The following is a 22967-nucleotide window of genomic DNA, read 5'->3' on the forward strand; positions in this document are numbered from 1 at the left end:
GTTTTATAATATTCTAAGAGTGCTTCATAGTTGCTCATCAATGCCTACCGTACAAGTAAGCCATATGGCATCAAATGCATTGATGGCCAAAGCTCCAATGGAGAGCACACGTCTTGAACATAGGAGAGCCAAGTTCAATTAATTTCACTGAAGGAGGAAGGGATGAGGTAGCAGGTGATAGGCACGACGTACGCGCAATACCCTGGAGAGCTGCTGAAAGTATGAATGGACAGTATTAGGCTAGATGGTTCAACAGTCAAACCCAATAAAATGCAGCTTTATACATTCATTTAAGTGACTTAAGTACTTTGGCAATCTAAACACATTTGTAGTTCATCAATTTCGCTACAAGAAATAAACTGACATTTATTGGTTTGGTTTTTATTATGTATTCTGTGTTTTTATTTTGTCTTTTTATGCTGTGAACTGCTCGGAGATCTACAGATGAAGAGTGGTATACAAATTTAAATAATAGTATTTTTTGGTAGAAGAGGCAAGAGTCATATTTTCAGTAGAGTTTGCAGCAGTCCTTGTACTCTATGCACATGTTCAAATACCAATGTTTATTCAAGATAAAAAGCAGAAAGAAGTACAAGTGATCACAATGTTGAATATGCATGCATAAATATTACAGTTTATTGCTGCTATAACGACTTTAAACTCAAGGGCACATGTTCAACAGAACATACTTTAATGGTATGAAACAGCAAGATGCAGTGCCATTGGGAAATAGTTACCAGGAGTTTTAAAATGTTGTATATCAGAAAAATAATTAATAATGCACTTTCTGCACCACTTAACTCCTAGGCAAAAACACTAAACTTGTAAACTTTGATTGACAAGCTTTTAAAGTGCTGTTAGTTGAGACAGTCATCTCATATAAGAGTGTGCGAAAGGCCACATGCTTAAGAGTAAGTGAAGTTCCTTCATCCTTATGGAAGTTAGTGCTGGTGATAGCTGCCAGATCTGTAAGTCTCAGAACAGAGCTTCAACATATAATCCAGTCAAGTAACATTACAGGTTTGCGTTTCATTAACATTTAGACATTCAATATTTATACCACACCCAGTTCTCAACATTTACTGAAGTGTTCAAGCTTAATGATAGCACTCAGAACATTAATATGGCAGTTGTATGTAGCAGTACATAGAAGCTGGCACTGAACAGAGACTAGGAATAGATGCATCTGTTCATCATTCCAGACTGAAGACGACAGCAGGAAAAACATTTTTCCCTATTATAAAAGGATATAGTATATTGTAACATTAAATAAGAAAGCTACTGGAAGAGACTTGTCTTTCTATTGTCCTATGTCAACATAGTCATTTTTAGAAATTCCTATCATGTATTCTTTTCCACCAGAGATTGAATGTGTTCAGTAATGATGCTTTCAACCAATAATTTTCAGAATAACATTTCATATCAACTCCTTCCACAGGACATGGAAGTCCTATGAATTAATTGATATTTCTGTATCTATAAGAGGAACGCAGACAGTAGCTTCTAAAGACAATGCAGGTGTATTTTTTTTTAAAAAAAATAATAATCAAAAAACATCACAAAGGAACAGGGAACACTGACTATTTGATAAATACAGTTTTTATTTTTAAAAATGTGTTCTAGGCTGTGACCTAGGCCTCGGATTTACCAGCATACTTGAGTTTTTTGTGCAAAGTAGTTCTGAAGGCAATGGGACATCCTGACAGAAGAACAGCATTTCCTGCAGGAAGGTTTATGTCCTATTTGATTGGTGCTTGGAGGAATGGGGGTATCATCCCTACAAGGAAAATCTTAACTGTTTAGGACTAGTCTAGAAGAGGCAAAGGGAAACATGAGCGATTTATGAGATTACAAAGCATGGGGGAAGCTGGGAGGGTATTTCCCCCCACTCATTTCATAATAATATTACTCAGGGTCACCCATTGGTGATTTGTGATTGATTCAGTACAAAAAACCTTAACAGACAACCACTTGAATTTACTACTAAAGCATACGGTAAGGGCTGCTAGCTTAAATGGCTTGGTCTATCAATGGCTATTTGGCAAAAGTCAAATGGCACCTCCATGTTCAGAGGCAGCGTGACTCTGATAACCAGATGTTAAAGAGAAACGGGAGATAACCATCATCTTTGTGCCGAGGTTGATTAAAACAGCCAGAGAGATTTAACAGGCTTTCCGTTTAAAAAGTCTGTTCTGAGGCAGTTTGTATAATTTCAAACATTTTGCTCCTCAAATGCATCAATCTTTCATGGTCCTTTGAAGGTACACTGCTCCTGGTTTCAGCAAAATCAACCTGATCTACATTTGAAAATATTTTATCAAAAAGAATTAAAACGTAATGTGCATACATAATACTGATGGTAAAATCCAGGAAGACAAAATAACACTTTTGCACTTGTTTTCACTTTTTTAAAGATAGGCTGCAGGGGGGTTAAAGTCTACTAGTTCAATAGTAACCATTATCAAGCGTTGCCTCCTGAAAAACCACAGCAAAACCATAAAACTGTAGCTTGAGATATACTTCCAAAATTAACATTTACTAGGAAAAGATATAAAAAACTAATGACCTAGGGAATCTTTGTCCATGCAAACAATAGGTCACCTTCACACCACTGTTGTGAACATTACTAATTTCTCAACCAGGCAAACTGAGGACAAAATAATAGTCTACCAACAGTTTGAGATAGTCAAGGCTCACTTCAAGAGGTTCTGCCTTTGTCTGACCCCCCTTTCCCACAGAAAACCCGCTCTTTAGTGCTAAGTTGAAGCAAACGTTAATCCGCAGAAAACCTGACTGATGTTTGGTTCAATTCAGCAGTAAACAGCAGGTTTTCCTGGGGCAATCAGAAGTGTGGATGAGCCTTAAGTGAACAAATACGGGAATATAAATTTACTCTGAGCTAAAGGACCACAGGGATTCAAGTGAATTTCACTCAAATCAGTACTTTCAGATCACAGCTTTTGTATCTTATTTCAAATACCGTATTTTTTGCTCTATAAGACTCACTTTTTCCCTCCTAAAAAGTAAGGGGAAATGTGTGTGCGTCTTATGGAGCGAATAAAGGCTGCACAGCTATCCCAGAAGCCAGAACAGCAAGAGGGATCGCTGCGCAGCGATCCCTCTTGCTGTTCTGGCTTCTGAGATTCAGAATATTGTTTTCTGAGATTCAGAATATTGTTTTCCTCCTCCAAAAACTAGGTGCGTCTTATGGTCTGGTGCGTCTTATAGAGCGAAAAATACGGTACATTCAATTGGAGGTCCTACTGATTTTAATGCAAACTTCTTCAAAGTACATGGCTTTAGGCCTGGTGTTAGGCCAGCTCAAGTATTTTGCGTAAAATGTGTCACATATTATTTCCTCTATTCTTCCACACATTTTAGACCTATATGCACAGGCTTGTAAAAAGTTACTGGAAGAGACTTAGAACTATTTTAAAAAATTAAATTAGTTTCACAGTGCAATGCTAGGCATATCTACTCAGAAGTAAAACCCACGAGTTCAATTAGACTCACTCCTAGGTATGTGTGTGCTGCACTCTTAGTCAGTCTGACTTGAAAGTCAACATCAGTACCAATATCACTTATTCAAAATCCATCTGTTTCATTGGCTTCACTCTTCATATGCACTACTTAAGACACAATCAAGCAAAGCCGAAAACACATTAATTGGAATTACAGTTGTACCTCGGCTCCCGAACGTCTTGGGAGTCGAACATTCCGGCTTCCGAATGATTGAAAACCAGAAGTGAGTGTTCCAGTTTTCGAACGTTCTTTTGGAAGCCAAATGTCCGACAGGGCTTCCATGGCTTCTGATTGGCTGCAGGAGCTTCCTATCAGAAGCCGCACTTTGGAAGACGAATGTTTCGGAAGTCAAACTGACTTCCAGAATGGATTATGTTCAAGTTCCGAGGTACGACTGTATTTACACCTTTGCCTCCTTCAGCCAAGGAAAAATTGGAAGTGTCTTCCTGAAGCATAACCCTACTGTATTTGGCTTGTCCAATTAAGGCTTCTGTCAAAATATCACAGGACAATTCTATGTAGTATCTGCACTAGCCCGACCCAGCTAGTTAGTTATGAGCTAGGGTGCAATCCTATGCATTTTTCTGGGAGTAAAGCCCCACTAGACACAGACTTCATTCTGAGTAGCCATGCACATTATTGTAGTGCAGGCTTTGTTGAAAACAATGGAAGTATTTCATTCTAACTTTTCCCTTTGCTATAAATGGAACTTAAAACTAACATCACCTGGCCAGAACAAATCTGTTTTCATCAACCATTCTGAGCACCTATAACTGGATGAAAACAAAAGTTTCAATGTTTCCAAACGGAAATAATGTAGAAGTATAGCAAAATGGCTAAAAAACATATGCAGTGATTGTAAAGAACCCTTCAAAAGGTAAAAGCATAATGTTAAGGTCTAGCACCCCAAACCAACAGCACAGACAGCTGAAAGCACAAACAGCCATGTCAACATCGTAGTGCAACACGTCAGTAGTGCATGTCAGCTGCAATCTCATTCCAATACCAATCAAATATTAGACTCTGGGCGGGATTGATGCCACTGACTCTGTCATGGAATAAGCCTCAACCTGTTTATGTTGGACAACTTTATGCTGTGCTGAAATTGGCATTTATGGCTGATCCCAGCATAATGTAAACCCATAGTAGGCTGCTAGCACTGACTCCTTGCAACTCCATGGTTCATGCTACACTCGTCTACTGATACTATCCACATTCCAACCATTTATTTTCCCACTTAACTATGGATGAGTTGGGGGACTTTTATAAATATGCAGGCCTTTAATTATAGGAAAATAAGATTCTTAGTCCTAACAAGTGTACCTACTGGATCTAAAAAAAAATGCCTTTAAAAAGATCCTTGCCTTAAAAAAAATGTTCTAACTTAAACTGAAATTAAATTAGCCCAGGGGTAAATGTGGGTGTTCTGCAATCTATTAATGACCTGGTTTCTACTAAAAATAAAAAATGTACATGTAAACCAAACTATTAATTATTCATAATTAAAGAAGACAGAAGCATTCAAGTGATCAAAGTTCTGTAGATACCAGGTACAACCCAAATACTGAAGCAGTTTCACGACCCAACGCCAAGAGCCCATGTACAAAATAGCTTATACTAACCAGTGATACGTTACCCACTTAAAGGCCTCAGCAGCAAGAAGACTGTGGCACTTAACCATGCAATATAATAAGAGTTGGATCACAGTATAGGAGCACTTGCTGTCATATTAATAATGGCAACCACAAATGTATAACTATCAAGTCACCAAATTGTGGTACTGGATATAGATCAAGAACTACCACTATTGGTGAGAAGCACCAATCCCAATTGACAGATTATATAAACATGCTAACCCCTCAGTTCACATCATAAAGCAGGTACATGTTTGAGGTTCATCTTTCTTGGACATGTTTCAAGAGGAGACAATCAGCAGTTAGCGAAATCCAGCACTGCCATATTTAGAAACCAGAAAAGAGGCAGACTTACTTGGAATTTGGCCCCAAACGTTCCACATTAAGCAAATAAACATGTGGCAATTTGGGAAGGGGCATGAAATATCCCTCCCAATGCACCTTGAGTATATGATTTATCTGTTGTTTTAAAAAACTTTTATTTGTATTGCTTGGAATGTTGGAATTTCAGTAATTTTGAAGAACGTGCCATGCACGTAATGCACGTAAGCCTCCAAGCAGGCAACAACAGTTTAAAATGTAATTAATGGGCACCAATATATTAAGTACTAAGGAAATGTGGTCTTATTGGTAGCTTTTCACTATCTAAGACAGCTGAAGACTAAACCTCCAAGCTGAAGCCCTTTATCATGACAGCTTCACTTAAGCAAACATGGTATGCTTGTTCAGTGATTTGAAATAAACCAACTTTGGGATTCCTATATTGAAGAGGCAACTGTGTAGCTTATCTGCCTTTAGTTAAACAAATACAGTGGTGCCTCGCAAGACGAAAAGAATCCGTTCTGTGATTCTCATCATCTAGCGGTTTTTTCATCTTGCGAAGCAAGCCCATTGACGGATTAGCGCTATTAGCGGCTTTTAGCGGCTTATCAACTTATCGGATCAGCTGATAAGCGGCTTAGCAAAAGGGGGGAGGGAAAAAACCCACAGGAACTTGCAAGACATTGTCGTCTTGCGAAGCAAGCCCATAGGAGATTCGTTTTGCGAAGCACCTCCAAAACGGAAAACTCTTTCGTCTAGCGAGTTTTCCGTCTTGCGAGGCATTCGTCTTGCAGGGCACCACTGTACACACATTTTGCATGAACAAAGCTGAGAGACACAAGTAATCTTACCAAATTTGAATGGAAACCAACTTAAACTCTTCAGTAGACTGTATAATCAAAAACTCTGTAACCAAGCTGACATTTTTATTCCATCAGTGATTCTAAAATCTTATATGCAAGCCTAGCTAGCTACAGTAGTGAGTGCATAACCAGTTGTGTCACAGAGAAATTCCTGCATCAGCTGTTCAGATTCTTTCAAGAGCAGTTGGTATCAATAGTTGTCTCTAGTTCTCTTAGACATGAAAAGAACACTCCAAGCCAGTTGGAAAATGACACACATACACGCTTGTAAACCTCTCAAACTAACCACAGCAAACCTGTGCACATCAGCCATAATTAAATTTAGGTCTTTCAAGCTTATAATGGATTCATTTGATTACATACAGCTTATTTAAAAACCTGGAGGCTTGTTCTTGTTCCATGAGGTAGTAGATATAACCAACCCCACAGAAAATTCACACTTCTCCAAAGTTGGTGTGCCCAGTCTCCTTGGCATGTTCTCTGGCTTCCACTTGCCCTGTTAATCCTTTCTGACACACCATACATCTCAATGTAAACCGGTTTACATCAGTAAACTGTCTTTTTCTTCTGGCTTCATCTGCTAACTCCAAAGCCTGTGCAAGGACAATGTCATCAGATGCTGAAAAAATTGTCTGGGGTGGAATATCTGAGTTGGGAATTTTACGCTCAAGTGGATCATAGTGAATACCATCATAAATTAAAAGAACCCGTTTGGCATAGCCAGCATCTTCCCCAAAACGATCAATTCTAACCGTCTGGGTGTCCACTACACAAATTTCACATTGATAGAATTTAGACAAAATGGAAACCTCAATTGCACCTCCCCATGTATCTTCTCTTCTGATCCATTCACAGTATTCCTGGTTAGTTTTCCCTAGTACTGCCTCGCTATAGGATTCTGGATCACTTGCTACTATCTGAGCTATAAGATTTCTCATCTCTGGGGCACATCCTGGGTCATAAACCCCACCTTCTACCACATAGTATATACTGGTAAAGAGACATGAGTTATCTGCTGGAACAACCTTCCGAGCAAGCACAGGGAGTGCTTCCCTGACTGAATTAGGAACAGTCCGTTTTGTAACTATGGGTGACTCAGTCTTGGGCTTGGCTGCATCTTCTTCAACTATTAGTGTATCACCTGTCAAGAAAAACAGAACAAAGAAATAAAGGTATAGTTTACTGCAACAATTAAGAGCATGAACTACAAGTCCCTCCCTACTGAGTCTCAGTCGACCATGAATTAATCTTTCAGATGCCCCCTCCCCAACATTATCTAATAGCGTAATAATATTCTGTAGGCTGAAATGGTTACTGAGAAAATATATTAAGTACTCTGACACTCAGGTAAAGCATTTTAAAAACTGGTCATGAATATGTAGGTAAGATTTAGATTTTACTGCCAGCATGATTTCCTGGTGGCTAAATGCAGAAATCAGAAAACTCAAAATTTCATTGTAGGGTTTCTAGAAATAGCTTTAAAATTTAACAGTCAACAATTTCTGAATGTTTTCTTCAGATGTCAACAGGATTATTGTGCATACAGAACTACAGCTCACTGAGTTTTATGACACATTAAGTGTGTTTTTGGAATTACAACCTATTGCTGAATAAGATTTATACACACAAAGAGAGAGAGAAAGCGCGAGAGAGAGCATATTCCCCATTTTAAATAGATGAGAAGCTACACTAATCCTCTTGTGCATCAGGGTAGGCTGAGAATATTCAATACTAATAGCAAAAATCTGAAATTTAATTATTGGGTAGTAACAACCAACACCCAGCCAATTTTAGACAATTATAGGATGTCAAAACATGTGTGTCATTGTTTCAATATTTCCTGTTATGTGATTGAATACATGCTGTGCTTCAGAAATATTTTGCAATGTGTAGTTTCCCTCCAAAGAAATGTTGCACCACTCATCTTTTGATAACTACATTTTTTTAAGAAGACAGCCTAATATTATTGCTGGACAGAACTATTCCTCTTAGACTGCCAATACTAAAGGGGGTGGGTAAGAGGAGAACGTGGAAGACAATAGAACTGCTTTATTCTAAGATATATAGGACGTAAACCCAGCAGAGCAGAAGCAAGGGCACTCCTGCATCTCTATCAGTTTCCAGTTGTAATAATCAGAAGCAAAAGTAAAGAAAGGGAAGCAATGTATTTTGGCAATTTTTGGAGTGTGTCTAAACTTCCTCCTCCCTGTATGTGGACTTGTGGGGGGCATAGATAGCTTTGGATCCTTGCAGCTTCCTAGAACACCCCCTTTTTGCCCCACCATGTTGGAGCTCCAACACTGTTTGGGCCAAGACACCTGAGGAGGAAGAAACAGAAAAGGAGACTCTCACATCAGGTCTCCTTTCCCAACACTAAAGGCGTAGATCCATTCTATCCTATAGCCTATGGGACACACTTCCAAGGAACACAGGATTGCATTCTAAAACCATTTGTGAAAACACTCATTCAGCTGCACCATCCGAAATCAGGCTTCTCCCTTCCTTACCAGCTGGCAGAAAAGGAAATGGCAGGTGCCCTCCAGATGTTACTGGACTATGTCTCCATCATCTCTTACCATTGGTCATGTGGCTGGGGCTGGAGGGAACTGCTTGAAACACCCAAGAGGGCGCCAGGTTGGGGAGGAAGGATAGATACATCCATTCTAACTAGCCAAAAAACTGGACGAAAATCCCAACCTACGTTAATATTACAGGCTGCTTTTAATCAGTGTTGGACATAATTGGATCCGCTCACCACCTTGGATCTCACCTTTGAAAAGTGTGGTGATGGCAACCAACTTGGAAGCCTTTAAAAAGGGGAACAGGCAAATTCGCGGAGCAGAATAATACCAGTAACTGTTGGTTACAATGCCTACCTACCCTGTGTTCCCAGTTCCGGTGTGAGATGCCTCTGAATGCCACTTTGCGAGGACGCATATCCCAAGGCTTCTCGTGAACTGAACCCTTCGTCCAGCTACACAACAGCAGGCAACACTACCACACATCGTACAGGGCCAGGAGGAGTTTCGAGAGACACCCCCCGGCTTCTCAGGAGGAAGCTAAGACACCCCTCCCCACCCCCCCAAAAAAAATTTCTCATCTGAAGAGGCCTACCAGAGTGGATGCCGAGCTCCCCGAGGCGCCGCTCCTCGTCGCTGAGGTCGAGGCCGAGCGGGGGGAAACCGAGCAGCAGGCGCTGGGCCTTGACGGGGACCCCGGTGAGGGTAGCGATCGCGGCCTGGAGCTCGCGCAGGCGGGAGTGCGCCGTGAGTCCGGGCAGCGGATAGGAGCCGCTCCGGGCTTTACAGCGCAGCCGCAACATCTCGCCGCCTGATGTTCCAGAGTTGTCCCGGCGGCGGCTGCCGGGTTTCAGAGCCCCCCAACAGCAAAATGGCGGCGGCTACCGGCAGCCCTCGCGTCTCCTTCCTCAGACTTCCTATTGGTACCTTTCTCCCATCGAACCAACGTGCACGGCACCGGGACAACCAATCAGATTCGGGGGCGAGCTCCCAGCCAAAGATCGCTTGAAAACATCCGGCTGAGGCGACTCCCACGCCATTCCTTCCACGCGCATGCGCGGTAGGGGAGGCTCTGAGCCCGGAGGCTTAAGATGCCTAGTCGCGGCGGCGGCGGCTTTCTGCGCTCCCTTTCCCTCACATTGTTTTGTAACAGGAGCCGCTGCTACGCGGAGCCTCTTTGCACATGCGTTTGAGGCGTGGGTCCCGAACCGTTTGCTGCATTACATTTGGCCCATTATAAGTGCCACCAGCCCTCTGGATAAGTTTCCTGCCCGCGGTTACGTGTCGTGGACGGGTTGCTTTTCAAACTCAGTCCGCGAACGTGTGCACGCATTGAGTGTGATGCAACACCCAAGAAATATGATGGATGTACAGGGCTTATGTAATTTCATGCACATCGTTAAATACAACACCACCCTTGAGAAATACCCTTGTGATCATACGCAAGTGTACCATAACCCTCCTTTTGCCACTGTTTTTTTCCGTTTCCCTCTTTCTGCGTTTCTTTGCGTCACTTACTGAATTTGCACCTCGTAGCCGGCGCTGCCGGTTGGCCGTTTTCATTTCCGCATCTTCGCAGAGCCGGCCTCCTTTTCCCTCTCGGCGTCTGGAAGGTAAAATAGGATGCACCTGGATACCTGCTGCTGAGGTTTCGGATGCACTGCAGTGCCCTGGCTTCACTGGCCTTTGGGGGCAGGCAGGTGGGGGCGGGCTCTTTCTCAATCTGCATTTCTGCTTTGGAGCTGCCGGACCGGCTCCCGTTCTGTGCTCAGGACGCTGGACTTGCTGTCCCCGGCGACGGCGTGCTAAATTCTGCAGGTGTGTTGGGCCCGGCGGGAGGAAAGGCTCTTTGAGCTTGATTCTGAGGCTCCAGCTGCTGAACTGACAGGAGGGCTCTAACTCCAGATATAAATCCTCGTCAACAGTTATTCGCGGCTACATGTCTGAGATCGCCGGTGTGTGTTGCTGATGGCTTTGGGCTGGTCACTGTAATGTTCTCTAGTCTAGAAAGGTCTTTAGCAACTGGAATTCTGCAAAAAAGAGAGAAAGAGAAAGATGATGTAATTGTCAAATGAAGGATGCTAAGGATTATATAGGGTGCAAATACCCATTTCCTGGTTGTAAAGGTCTCTTCAGGGAGAATGACACCTTTTCCTACTTTCCTTCTTTATGGGGTTTGTGCCATCCTTGAAAATAGTACGATGAGTATCTCTTGACCTTGATTAGCAACTTCAATGTAGCTTCTGCTTTTCCCTGCCCACTTTAGTCCCTCTTGGAAGGAACATCAGGGACAGATTGCTGTTTGTGCGTGTTATTCTTTTACTGCCAGAGAGCTGGGCATTTCATAATACTCGTCCTTTGGTTTTCCAGAAGAAGGCTGGCGATCAAAAGTGAGGAAGTGTGTGCCTTGCAGCAATGTCAGGGGATGCAGCTCCAGTACCGGAGCAGGTAAACAGCAACGGTTGCAACCAAGAAAACAAACCTTCAAATCAGCGATTCTCGGAGAAAAAGTGCTGTGAGTATCTGTGATGCTTTGCTTTGCTGGGCAGCACATATATAAATACTGAAAGAAAAGTGGTGTGTGGGTGTGCTCCAACTTTCAGATTTATCACAGTGCTAAACATAGGGATGAATTATTCCCTGGGGCACACCCCTTGATGTTATGAGACCAAGCTAAATTATATATAGCGACAAGCTTTCTTTTAGCCTCACCTGTTTCACAGGGGTTGTTCTGAGGAGGAGAAAAACTCTGGAAAGAGAAGCGGGAGAACCATGTTACTTTGATATGTGAAGTTCTGTGAAAGGCAGAATAAAAAAAAAATGGAATAGAAATACTTTAAAGGAATTGATAATGGGATTAATCTTATATAAATTACTGTCAGCCTGGCCCACAGCTACTTGTGTCATTTCTGTTAAAGTGACTAAACTACTACCACTTCCCCCACTTTGAATAGCTGTATACTTTTAGAATGTCTGCCAAAGGGTTAGTTGTATGCTGTAGGACCCAAGTTTCTAGGAGACTTCCTACAACTGTCACAGAGTCATGAGATAGTTTGCTAATGAAGAATAAACAACCTCAGTACCAGGATCCTTTAACCTATATTCTTAGAACTCATTATTTGTTTTAGATCCTCTGGGAAGAGGGTGGATAAGTAAATGAATGTGAAGTCCAGTAGGGTAACTTACATTCAGTTCCTTCTACGCTGGTAGGGCTTTTTGCAGTCTTGTAATTACAGAAAATATACATGCAACTGCCAGTCTCTCTCTACCACCAGGAAATTGCTGGTCAGCACCCCATTCCAAAATATTTCTCTCTGGCTGTATGACTGTAGTCCTTGCAATATTCCTGTAATCAGTGCTTTTTTCTGGGGGGACGTATACCCTAAACATTTTGTGAATCTTTGTACTTTTGTTCATTTACTCTTTTTATTTTTCCCTATTTGAACTATAAAATGGTGATTTTCTTGAGTCAAAATTGAGAGTACACCTAAACATATTTAAAGGAAAAAAGCACTGCCTGTAATAGTTCTAGTACAGTGGCCTGCATACAATTTGTTTTTGCTGACATGACAATTTTTTTTAATTTTAATTTTTGGACTCTCTGTCTTGAACTCTATCCCTCAAATTTTTGTAATGGCACTGACTTACTTTATTGGTTGAATCCTATACTACTGTAGTGCACCAGCCCAGTCTCTGAGTAGCAAGAGACTGTGGGGGTGCCTGCACTTTACTCAATGCTTCATTTCCTTGGAATGAAGGTCAGCAGACTGTGGTGCCTTTAGTTTTATTTACACTTGCCGGTATATACAATATGAGCCAGTGGAAGTGATGGTATTCCAGCTGAACTGTTTAAAATTTTAAAAGATGATGCTGTTAAGGTGCTACACTCAATATGCCAGCAAGTTTGGAAAACTCAGCAGTGGCCAGAGGATTGGAGAAGATCAGTCTACATTCCAATCCCAAAGAAAGGCAGTGCCAAAGAATGCTCCAACTACCGCACAATTTCACTCATTTCACATGCTAGCAAGGTTATGCTTAAAATTCTACAAGGAAGGCTCAAGCAGTATGTGGACCGAGAACTCCCAGAAGTGCAAGCTGGATTTAGAAGAGGCAGAGGAACCAGAGACCAAATTGCAAACATGCGCTGGATTATGGAGAAAGCTAGAGAGTTCCAGAAAGACATCTACTTCTGCTTCATTGACTATGCAAAAGCCTTTGACTGTGTTGACCACAGCAAACTATGGCAAGTTCTTAAAGAAATGGGAGTGCCTGATCACCTCATCTGTCTCCTGCGAAATCTCTATGTGGGACAAGAAGCTACAGTTAGAACTGGATATGGAACAACTGATTGGTTCCAAATTGGGAAAGGAGTACGGCAAGGCTGTATATTGTCTCCCTGCTTATTTAACTTATATGCAGAATTCATCATGCAAAAGGCTGGGCTGGATGAATCCCAAGCCGGAATTAAGATTGCCGGAAGAAATATCAACAACCTCAGATATGCAGATGACACAACCTTGATGGCAGAAAGTGAAGAGGAATTAAAGAACCTTTTAATGAGGGTGAAAGAGGAGAGCGCAAAATATGGTCTGAAGCTCAACATCAAAAAAACGAAGATCATGGCCACGGGGCCCATCACCTCCTGGCAAATAGATGGGGAAGAAATGGAGGCAGTGAGAGATTTTACTTTCTTGGGCTCCATGATCAGTGCAGATGGTGACAGCAGTCACGAAATTAAAAGACGCCTGCTCCTTGGGAGAAAGGCGATGGCAAGCCTAGACAACATCTTAAAAAGCAGAGACATCACCTTGCCAACAAAGGTCCGTATAGTAAAAGCCATGGTTTTCCCAGTAGTGATGTATGGAAGTGAGAGCTGGACCATAAAGAAGGCTGATCGCCGAAGAATTGATGCTTTTGAATTATGGTGCTGGAGGAGACTCTTGAGAGTCCCATGGACTGCAAGAAGATCAAACCTCTCCATTCTGAAGGAAATCAGCCCTGAGTGCTCACTGGAAGGACAGATCGTGAAGCTGAGGCTCCAATACTTTGGCCACCTCATGAGAAGAGAGGACTCCCTGGAAAAGACCCTGATGTTGGGAAAGATGGAGGGCACAAGGAGAAGGGGACGACAGAGAATGAGATGGTTGGATGGTGTTCTTGAAGCCACTAGCATGAGTTTGATCAAACTGCGGGAGGCAGTGGAGGACAGAAGTGCCTGGCGTGCTCTGGTCCATGGGGTCACGAAGAGTCGGACACGACTAAACGACTAAACAACAACAACAACAACAACAATATGAGTATAGGATGGAGGGGCTCATATAGCATTAACACCACACCATATCTTGCTTCTCCATTAGGCTTTCAGGGAAGCCCAAAATTCAGCTTCAGATCCAGGACAGAACAGATACATCTAGCTTTCAGCACCAGCTAAACACACACACACACACACACACACACACACACAGCACTCATACCATACTATTGTTCTTCATCCTAAGATGACAGTGGCATCCAGTCAGATGAGGGGAGTGGAGAGAATGCCAACCCTCCATCCCTGGACAGCACCTTCAGTTAGTTGTAGCTATTGCAGTCTTGTTCATTCTCTTTAACATGCCAATGAGAGTACTTAAGCAGCCAGCTAAAGCAATTATCTTACATAGAAATTTTGTCTGACGTGTTCAGCAGCCTCTCCTAGATTGTAACCCTCACTGGGTATAGACTCACAGGTCTGGAAGGAATCCAAGGATATAATCCAGACTGACACACAGACACCCAACTCACAATGCTATTCTTTGAAAATTAAGGCCAGACAGGCCCTTAGTAGGGTTTAGTCATGGTAGACTGACAGTTTGAGCAGACATCAGTGTAGAGCAGGCTTCCTCAAACTCAGTCCTCCTGATGTTTTGAGACTACAATTCCCATCATCCCTGACCAGTGGTCCTGCTAGCTAGGGATCATGGGAGTTGTAGGCCAAAAACATCTGGAGCTGAAAAAGCAGCTTGAGGAAGCCTGGCTGCTTTTTCAGCATAAGTTGCCCAATTCCTTCAACATAAAATTTTGATCTGGAAAATTGTTGTCGTCTGTGGTTTTGTACTTTCAGGACTGTCACACCGAAGCTAAAATGTGATTTAACTCTTGTAGAGATAAGCTATTAAAATTGTTCTTTCTCTCAGACAGACCTAGCTCATCTTTACATGTCTCCTTATTTTTGACACTAGACCCAGTGAACTTCTTTTGCTGATGCCCCACTGAAAACAAAGCAAGTTGCATAAAAATAGAGATTTCTTCATCTGCAACTTCCATCTATTTCAGCCCGGCTTGCAGAATGGGTTGTACCCATTTTTATGTTACAATCTACTTCCTTTAACCTTGGGATAAAAAAGAAATTTTGTTTAGGTTATTGCCAGATTACATTTGAGAGGAGAATTTATCTCATTAGTAAAATTGGTAGGCTTAGGGGTTCCATCTTATTTCAAGAGATCCAGGCAAGCCAGTAATGAAGTAGCTTCAGGTTTCTCTCATATCATATCTGTCAGAGATGGATATGGCCACACATTGGTAAAATGTTCAGTTATGCAATTTAATCCTGGATCCACTAAAATAATTGAAAATGTTGGTGTTGACTGAAATGGAGCCAGGATTTCTTGGAGTAGTAGCTACAGCAGCCACCCCCAAACTAGTCCTTCCATAAGCTGGGGCTATAAATGGGGAGAAATTCTATTTAGTTTGCATTTAAAAATAATGACATCTAGAGAGTATTGTGTTGGGAAGGTTTGTCTGCAGGTTCCACATACATCTGTTTTGTTAGGCTTTTGATCATTGCTGTACCGAATACAAATCATGTACAGGTATCTGCCATGAACTGCAGACTATTCTTTCACTGAAGAAAAATAATATATTTCTTGATAAGCATCATACGCAGCTCCTATTCATTTGAGGGCAGCATGAATGTTAGAAAATTCGGCATCTTAGACAAAAAGCAAATATAAGACCAGTTTAATTTTTTTCAGATCTATATTCATCATGTTCAAAAAGGAAGCTGGCTCCATTGGTGTTCTCAAGAGGGAGTGTGACCTTTTTCTGTTAACCTTGAAAAGCCCACAGCTTAATTGGAAAATATTTTTAACTGAGTGACACGCTCAGTTTGAGGCACATAGTCAGTGGCTATTTTTTGCTTGGTTAGCCTTCTTCATTAGCAAACACCTGATACAACCATGCCATAGTCCGCTGATTGATTATGAGAGCAGAACACGGTGTCCTTGTCTATGGCAGATGTATGGGCAGAAGGAGTTGTGGGAAGCCATCATTACTTTGGCTTATTGCCAGCATTTTTCTTTTTCAGTCTTGTAGAAGTCACCTATTCTGTCTTTGCTTTCTTTGCAGCATGGGCCTCTTATATGACCAATTCCCCTACTCTGATTGTAATGATTGGCCTCCCTGCAAGAGGCAAGACCTATGTGTCCAAGAAATTAACTCGCTACCTCAACTGGATTGGAGTGCCTACAAAAGGTTTTTCTATATTTCTATGCATGAGATAGAATAGTTATTACGCAGTTAAAATAATAAATAGTTTCTGATCATCTGCAAGTGGCTGGGCAAGTTGGTAGTTAGAAGCTTGCATTAATCCAGTCCTGGTTGATTGATTATGCCTAGATGCGGTTATCTTTTTATTTCTTCCTATAATTGAAAGGTTGTTCTGAACAAGTGCTAAATAACAATGGTATCACAGTATTCTACTTTTTGGCAGTGTCAGTACAAGGCAAAGAAATATGTTTCAGTGGTGTTTTAGAAGTCTAATTTCAGCTGTTTTTTTTTTTGAAAAAAGTTTCTTATTACGATCCCCAGTGTCTTTAGGTGGTTGAGAATCCCAACAAGTTGGTGGGCCTTTATAAGCATAGTGTTTGTGACTCAGTTTTCCCCATTTGGAAAATGGAAATAACCAGACTTTCCTTACTTCATTTATAGGTTAAAAATATTAACAGAGGTATTCATGTAGAACAGCAATATTTGTACTTAGATCGCAGATGCATTGATGCCATGTTTTTAATTTCTTAATCTCCTTTTTTAAGTGAGGCCCATGGGGAGGGGAGTGAAGTGAAAATCTGAATGAATAGTGGTATTTCGATGACTGGCATTTAGATACCAGATTTCCATCTGCTATTAGTACTGTAAAACTATTTATTATGGAATGTTGACAACTGAATTTACGTTTTGTGAAGTATTTAACTTAGGAGTCTACCGCCGTGAAGCAGTACAATCGTACAAGTCATATGATTTCTTCAGGCATGATAATGAAGAAGCCATGAGGATTCGAAAGTAAGCTAATGCCAGCATCTCTCAAAATATGGGTGACTGTTAAATAATAACAGATAATCATAATTCAGTATTTATGTTGCTAGTTTTGGAATTCACTAAAATTAACCTCAAAACACAGGGAGATGTTATTTTTAAACCTTTGAAGATAGAAAAGCCAAGATATCATTCAACTTTTAGTAAGTTATCTCTATGGGAAATAAATAAATAAAAGGAAGGGCAGAATAGTAGGGTAGAGAGGGGCATGTGAAGAAACTATCCTGCTGTACCAGGGGCAGCCCATCCCATTTCGCCACCCCCATACAGTATCTGATTCAGTGGGTTGCACTATTGCTGTATAACATATTCCACTGACTCACTACATCCAGTACAGTAGTACCTGGAGTTACAAACACCTCAGGTTACAAACGCCACTAACCTGGAAGAGTTACTTCGAGTTGAGAACTTTGCCCCAGGATGAGAAAGGAAATTGTGTTCCAGCAGCACAGTAGCAGCAAGAGGTCCCATTAGCGAAAGCACGCCTGTAGTTAAGAACAGTTTCAGGTTAAGAACGGACCTCCAGAACGAATTAAGTTCGTAACTAGAGGTACCACTGTAGTTTGGTTTGGTTTGATGTTGTCTTTGGTTTAAACCATCCTACTCAATGATGATGATTATCTTGCAGACAATGTGCCTTGGTGGCCCTTGAAGATGTGAAAGTTTATCTCATGGAGGAGTCTGGCCAGATAGCTGTAAGTGCACACAAGATTATTGGCCTTCAGCTGGTGGTTTGGGACCCACTACAGGCGGGACCGAGACACAAGAGCACCACTCCCATCACGTAAATACATACAGGGGAAATTAAGAATTGGCCTCACAATGTATGTCTGGGCTAATGGTGTGTCCAAGATCTCAAGGTGGGCCCTAAATGAATTAGAGTTTATGGCACAAGCCCAGAATACATCTACTCGTATCTAATAACAGGATGTAATTTCTCATGGCTTTTTCTCCAGGAAAAGCCGCTGTTTAGCAGTGAATTGGAACAAACAGCAATTCAGTTTTTCTGTGGAACTGTTTTCAGCAGTAAAACTGTTTTCATGGGGAAAGCGTTGCGGCAAAAGAAGAAGAAAGAGAAAGCTCTTAGACACATAGAATCATAGAATTGTAGAGTTGGAAGGGATCCCAAGGGTCATTTAGTCTAACCCCCTGCAATGCAGGAATTTCAACTAGATCACACATGAGAGATTGCCATCCAACCTCTGCTTAAAAACCTCCAAGGAAAGAAAATCCGCCACCTCTCATGGGAGGTCATTCCACTGTGGAACAGCTCTTACTGTCAGAAAGTTCTTCCTGATGTTCTTGCTTGGACTCAAAGATCATCTGCTAATGCCCTTCTCTGAGTACCTCTCCCATCAGAAACTGATTAATTGAAGTAAAGTTTGTTTCAACTACAGAGAGGACTTTTCTTGGCTAGACTGCCCTAGTTATGGAACTTCCCTCTCCATAGGGACTTGTCCAACCACAACATAATCTTTTAGGTACCAGGCAAAATGTTTTTACTCCCCCAGGCTTTTTAAGCACTGTTTCTCATATTTTATTAGCGGTCAGTTTCAGCGTGTTCATTGCTTTATTGTTGTGAATCATCGTAGCATCAAATTTAATGAAGGGCAGTAAAGAAATGTTTGAATTCAAAATTAAGGCTGTCTCCAAATACTGCTTTCTGAAAAGATTGGTGTGTGTTGGACTTGTAGGTGTCAAGAGGTGAGAAGTTCCAAAGATTGGAGCCACAGCCGGAAAAAACTTCCTCGTTTGTCCCCGCCAATCTCATTTACTACCCCATGTCAATCTATCCTAAGTTTCAGTTTTTATCTCTGTTTATATTTGTTGTGTCACCCTAGGCTCTCAGAGAGGCAGCAGATAAAAATGTAATAAAGATTTCAGTATGTGGTTTGAGTTGTAATTAAGACCTGGAAGTTCTGCTTCATATGTGCAGTGAGATTCTGCCAGCTTATCTATTTAAAAATAATAAGGTGTGGAGTCCAGTAGAGTTCTTTGAGATTTTGTTATGAGGCGGACTTGAATTCAATCCATTATTAAATGTTTAGCTGAGATTTAAAGCTGTCTAGGCATGTGTGTATTTGTATGTTACCTGCCTATTCTTCTAATGTTCCATGGACACCTAAGTTTGATGGGCACATTTGTCTATCTCTTTAAGGTCTTTGATGCAACTAACACAACTCGGGAGAGGCGGGACATGATTTTGACCTTTGCTAAAGAAAATTCTTTTAAGGTGATGACTTCATTACAAGCTTGTTCCCAGTTCAAATTAAAAAATGAGCTTGTCTATCATTGTGTGCTAGAGCAGGGGTGGGTGCGGGTGGGGGGTGTATATAAGTTCTCAAAGCAGGTTACCTCTCATTTTGGATTCTTTTTAATTGGGAAGGAATTATCTAAATTTCTAAATTAGGACTTACTGATTATTAAATTATTATTACTGAAATAGAAATTTTAGGGGCCTGATGACAGCTGTAGATACAAAATCTAAATGAAAGTAAAAACCCATTCAGGTGGTGGGCCCGTATCGGGTAAAGCCAGAGCAAAAGTGGCTGGACCACCCCATTTCTCTCTCCTCCTCTCTTTCATTGTTTATTTCACTTCCTCCCTCTGCCTCTCCTCTTCTGCTACCGTCCTTTCTGCCTCTCTTTCTGACCCTCCCTTTTCTCTCCCCAACCTTCCTCTCTACCTAGTGATCTGCCTGCTGGTGGCAGAGAATTCCAGTGGGCGGTGGGAACTGATTGCATACCAAGGCATTTTGAAATTAGGCTGAGGGGGCTGCAGCCTGTAGAGGACCTGGAATTTAATAAGCATCTTTCCTCCTCCAACCCCCAACCCTTTTGCAGGTGTTTTTTGTGGAGTCTGTCTGTGATGATCCAGAGGTCATTGCTGCCAATATATTGGTGAGTATTTGACATATTCCAGAGGTTGGCCTACTTAGATTTTCTTTGTTACAGAATACTTAGCTGGCATTAGTTCGGCATTGCTAGAAAGAGACCACCATTTTGTGATGTTTTAGACCAGTGTTTTTCAACCAGTGTTCCGCGGCACACTAGTGTGCCGCGAGATGTTGCCTGGTGTGCCGCGGCGGCGGCAAGTAGAGGCCGCCCAGCGCGGGGCTCTCGCCGTCTGCCTGCCTGGCTGCCTGCGAGCTCGGCGGGCAGCGCCTCCATCCGCAGCGCCTGCCTCGTGGCTCTCATCTGTTTAACCTTGAAGTCCCCCCCCCCCGGCGCGCTCTCCTTCCTCGGCGCTCCAAGCGGCGCTCCGGCTCCGGGGGGCGGAGGAAGAAGCTCCCGGGCTCCGGCGTGTCCTCCCGGGCGAGCGCCACTCGAGAGCCGCGAGGCGGGCGCTGCGGACGGAGGCGCTGCCCGCCGAGCTCGCAGGCAGCCAGGCAGGCAGACGGCGAGAGCCCCGCGCTGGGCGGCCTCTCCGGGGAGCGAGAGGCGCCGAGGAAGGAGAGCGCGCGGGGGGGGGGGGACTTCAAGGTTAAACAGATGGACGTTGTGACCACAATCAGTTTGAATCCCTCTTTTTTTCCCTAAGAAAATAAACATTTTACTGTTTTTAGGTATTCTCGTCTTATACCCATTCATGCAGTCCAGTGTGTTTAAAGAATAATTGGGTAAACAGGGTGGGAGCAAAGCACCCCTTTGGAATTATCCTGTGAGAGGATATTATTTTAAAGCACCTGTGTGCCAATTTGGGATGTCTGTAGAGTTTATTTTTCCACATTATAAAAATATGATACTCTCTCTTCTCAAAGGCAGATGTAATATTTTTAACAAATATTGTCATGAGTAAAAATAAGCCTAAGGTTTTTTTTTAAAAAAAGTCAAATTTTCACCCACTAGGTGGGCGCCGGACTGTGTCCACCCTATTTCCCATCCGTCCTGGGTGGGGATCAGATCGGATGGGATCGGATGAGAGCGGACAGGCGGTCTGCTCTCATCCGATTCCCCATAGAGAGCAGCGGGGCTCTGACATCTCCCTCTCCGCACACAGTGGTGGTGTGCCTCGTGATTTTTTTCATGAAACAAGTGTGCCTTTGCCCAAAAAAGGTTGAAAAACACTGTTTTAGACCAGCTCCACATTTCATGCAGCATTTGTTCTTGCTGCTGGTTTGGCGGTGTTGTGTGGATATTCATCACAGAAAAGGCATACTACAGATTGGATGTAGACTTCCTGTGAGAGGAACTCTGTTCAGGGGAATGCTTCTGCCAGGGAAAAGGGTGTAGGCAGCAATTTTCATGGGTTCTTCCTTCTCCCTGCAGCTCCCTGGAAATCTGGTCTTGAGGGTTGAATCTGGATTCAGTCCAGTTTGAACACCACTTGAAAAATATCAAACAAAATAATGGCACATATTGAAGAGCTCCTCTTAGTTCTCAATGAGAGCTGGGGCTGGCTCATCCATGAGGTAAAGCGAGGCTACCATCTCAGGTGGCAGAATCCATAGGGGCAGTAGATCTTGATGTAGATCTTTACATTTTCTCCCTTGTTCTTCCCTGGTGGGGAGGGGGATGCCATTTTGTGGTTCACCTCAGGTGCCAAAATGTTTTGGGCCAGCCCTGATGAGAGCTGTCCAAGGCCATTCAGTGGTTTTGTTTTTTATATTGCAGTATTAGACAGTTCTGTTGCCAACACTGTCTGTTCCAAGACTCTTGTTTCAAGTTCTCAAAAGGGCCACTCTATACTGTGGCTGGAGTTCCCTGGTATGTGTCTGCATATGTTTATGATCACATTTTGCCCTTCACACGTTATGTAGTACACTTGTTGCAATGGGGTGACCCTGGTCTTTGCCAGAGTAACCATGTAAATTGGCTATCAGCACTGCAGTTACATTTCCTGCTAGCAGCACACCTGCATTTTAGTGTCATGCTTAGATGTCAGGTTACACAAGATAATGTGTGTCTTTACAGATTCATCAGTCCAATTTTCAAATGGCATGTGATTTAATGACAAAAGCTATCTGCAGTTGTAGACTGTTGAAACCCCTTTCCCTCACCTGGAAAAGGGGGTTCAACACTTGAGGTTATTTCCCCACTTGAGGTTATTTTTCCACCAGCCAGGCTGCAATATCTGAAGTAAACCCAGCTGGGAGAAATGGCCCTGCAAATGTAGAGGAGGGATTTTTGGCCTGGCCTTAGAGATCAGCAGAATGGTGGTTTGACCCCATATAAGACACTTTTTAAAGAATTTCCGGGCTTTGTGAGTAAATAAATCCAGAACATCTTAGTGATCATTGGGTTTGCTTATTTCTATTTCAAAAGTAGTTTTATCAAGCTTATATGTATCATATACTTCCCCCCTCCATAATTTTACTCCAATGGGGTGGGTGGGTAGGATGTGTAAGTATTAGCTTTTGGCAATGGCTACATCCTTATATGCAGAGCTTGAAGAAAATAGTGTTTGTTTAGGTATGGTAACTTAAGGCTAATGGATGTATTTACATAAGTTATGTAAGACTTTGGAAGCTAAAATTAAGTCATCAAATTATTGACCTTGGAACATATTTTTGGCACAAGCTTGCAAACAGCATGCATGGAAAGGTAATAGAAAGGGCAGCCCAGTCTATCTATTCCCAAAGCAAATAATGCACTATTCATTTAGTATTGTCCTTTGTTTCTGTGCCAGGATGAGGCAGACATTTAAACAGTATCTTTTTGTTTGGAAGCTTAGGGATCATGTGTGTTGGAGCCATGCTGCTTCAGGAGCAGCCAGTCAGACACTTGTTTCACTAGTGTTTTTTCTTTTCTTTTTATGTA

At 42.2% G+C, this 22967-nt stretch overlaps 2 protein-coding genes and 2 long non-coding RNA genes across 12 annotated transcripts in view; 2 read left to right on the forward strand and 2 right to left on the reverse strand.

Moving 5' to 3' along the window:
- Positions 1–369: 369 nt before the first annotated feature.
- The window catches only part of LOC309535373, a 214986-nt gene continuing 192388 nt past the window's right edge, over positions 370–22967 (reverse strand). The window contains exon 2 of the long non-coding RNA XR_014221228.1: positions 370–1476. This is a non-coding gene — a long non-coding RNA (uncharacterized lncRNA). The remainder of the gene's footprint in view (positions 1477–22967) is intronic.
- On the forward strand, positions 1470–6589 carry LOC309535369. The gene is made up of 2 exons (XR_014221223.1): positions 1470–5953; positions 6272–6589. It is a non-coding gene; the product is annotated as an uncharacterized lncRNA (long non-coding RNA).
- Positions 6387–9738, reverse strand: YOD1 (YOD1 deubiquitinase). The gene is made up of 2 exons (XM_082228385.1): positions 9455–9738; positions 6387–7481 (listed from the first exon to the last, which is right to left on the reverse strand). The coding sequence occupies exons 1-2, from the start codon at positions 9660–9662 to the stop codon at positions 6775–6777; spliced, it is 915 nt and encodes a 304-aa protein (XP_082084511.1). The 5' UTR covers positions 9663–9738; the 3' UTR covers positions 6387–6774.
- The window catches only part of PFKFB2 (6-phosphofructo-2-kinase/fructose-2,6-biphosphatase 2), a 36116-nt gene continuing 23135 nt past the window's right edge, over positions 9987–22967 (forward strand). For 7 of the 9 annotated variants that reach the window (XM_082228347.1, XM_082228349.1, XM_082228351.1 and 4 more), the window contains exons 1-7: positions 10479–10677; positions 11230–11374; positions 16243–16368; positions 17079–17175; positions 17837–17903; positions 19367–19441; positions 20052–20108. In XM_082228347.1, coding sequence (XP_082084473.1) covers positions 11275–11374; positions 16243–16368; positions 17079–17175; positions 17837–17903; positions 19367–19441; positions 20052–20108 — 522 coding nt within the window. In that variant the 5' untranslated portion in view covers positions 10479–10677; positions 11230–11274. The other 2 variants (XM_082228345.1, XM_082228346.1) reach the window with 2 other exon arrangements.

The sequence above is a fragment of the Podarcis vaucheri genome (genome assembly GCF_965113315.1).
Source record: "Podarcis vaucheri genome assembly, chromosome: 6".
Classification (NCBI taxonomy): Eukaryota; Metazoa; Chordata; class Lepidosauria; order Squamata; family Lacertidae; genus Podarcis; species Podarcis vaucheri.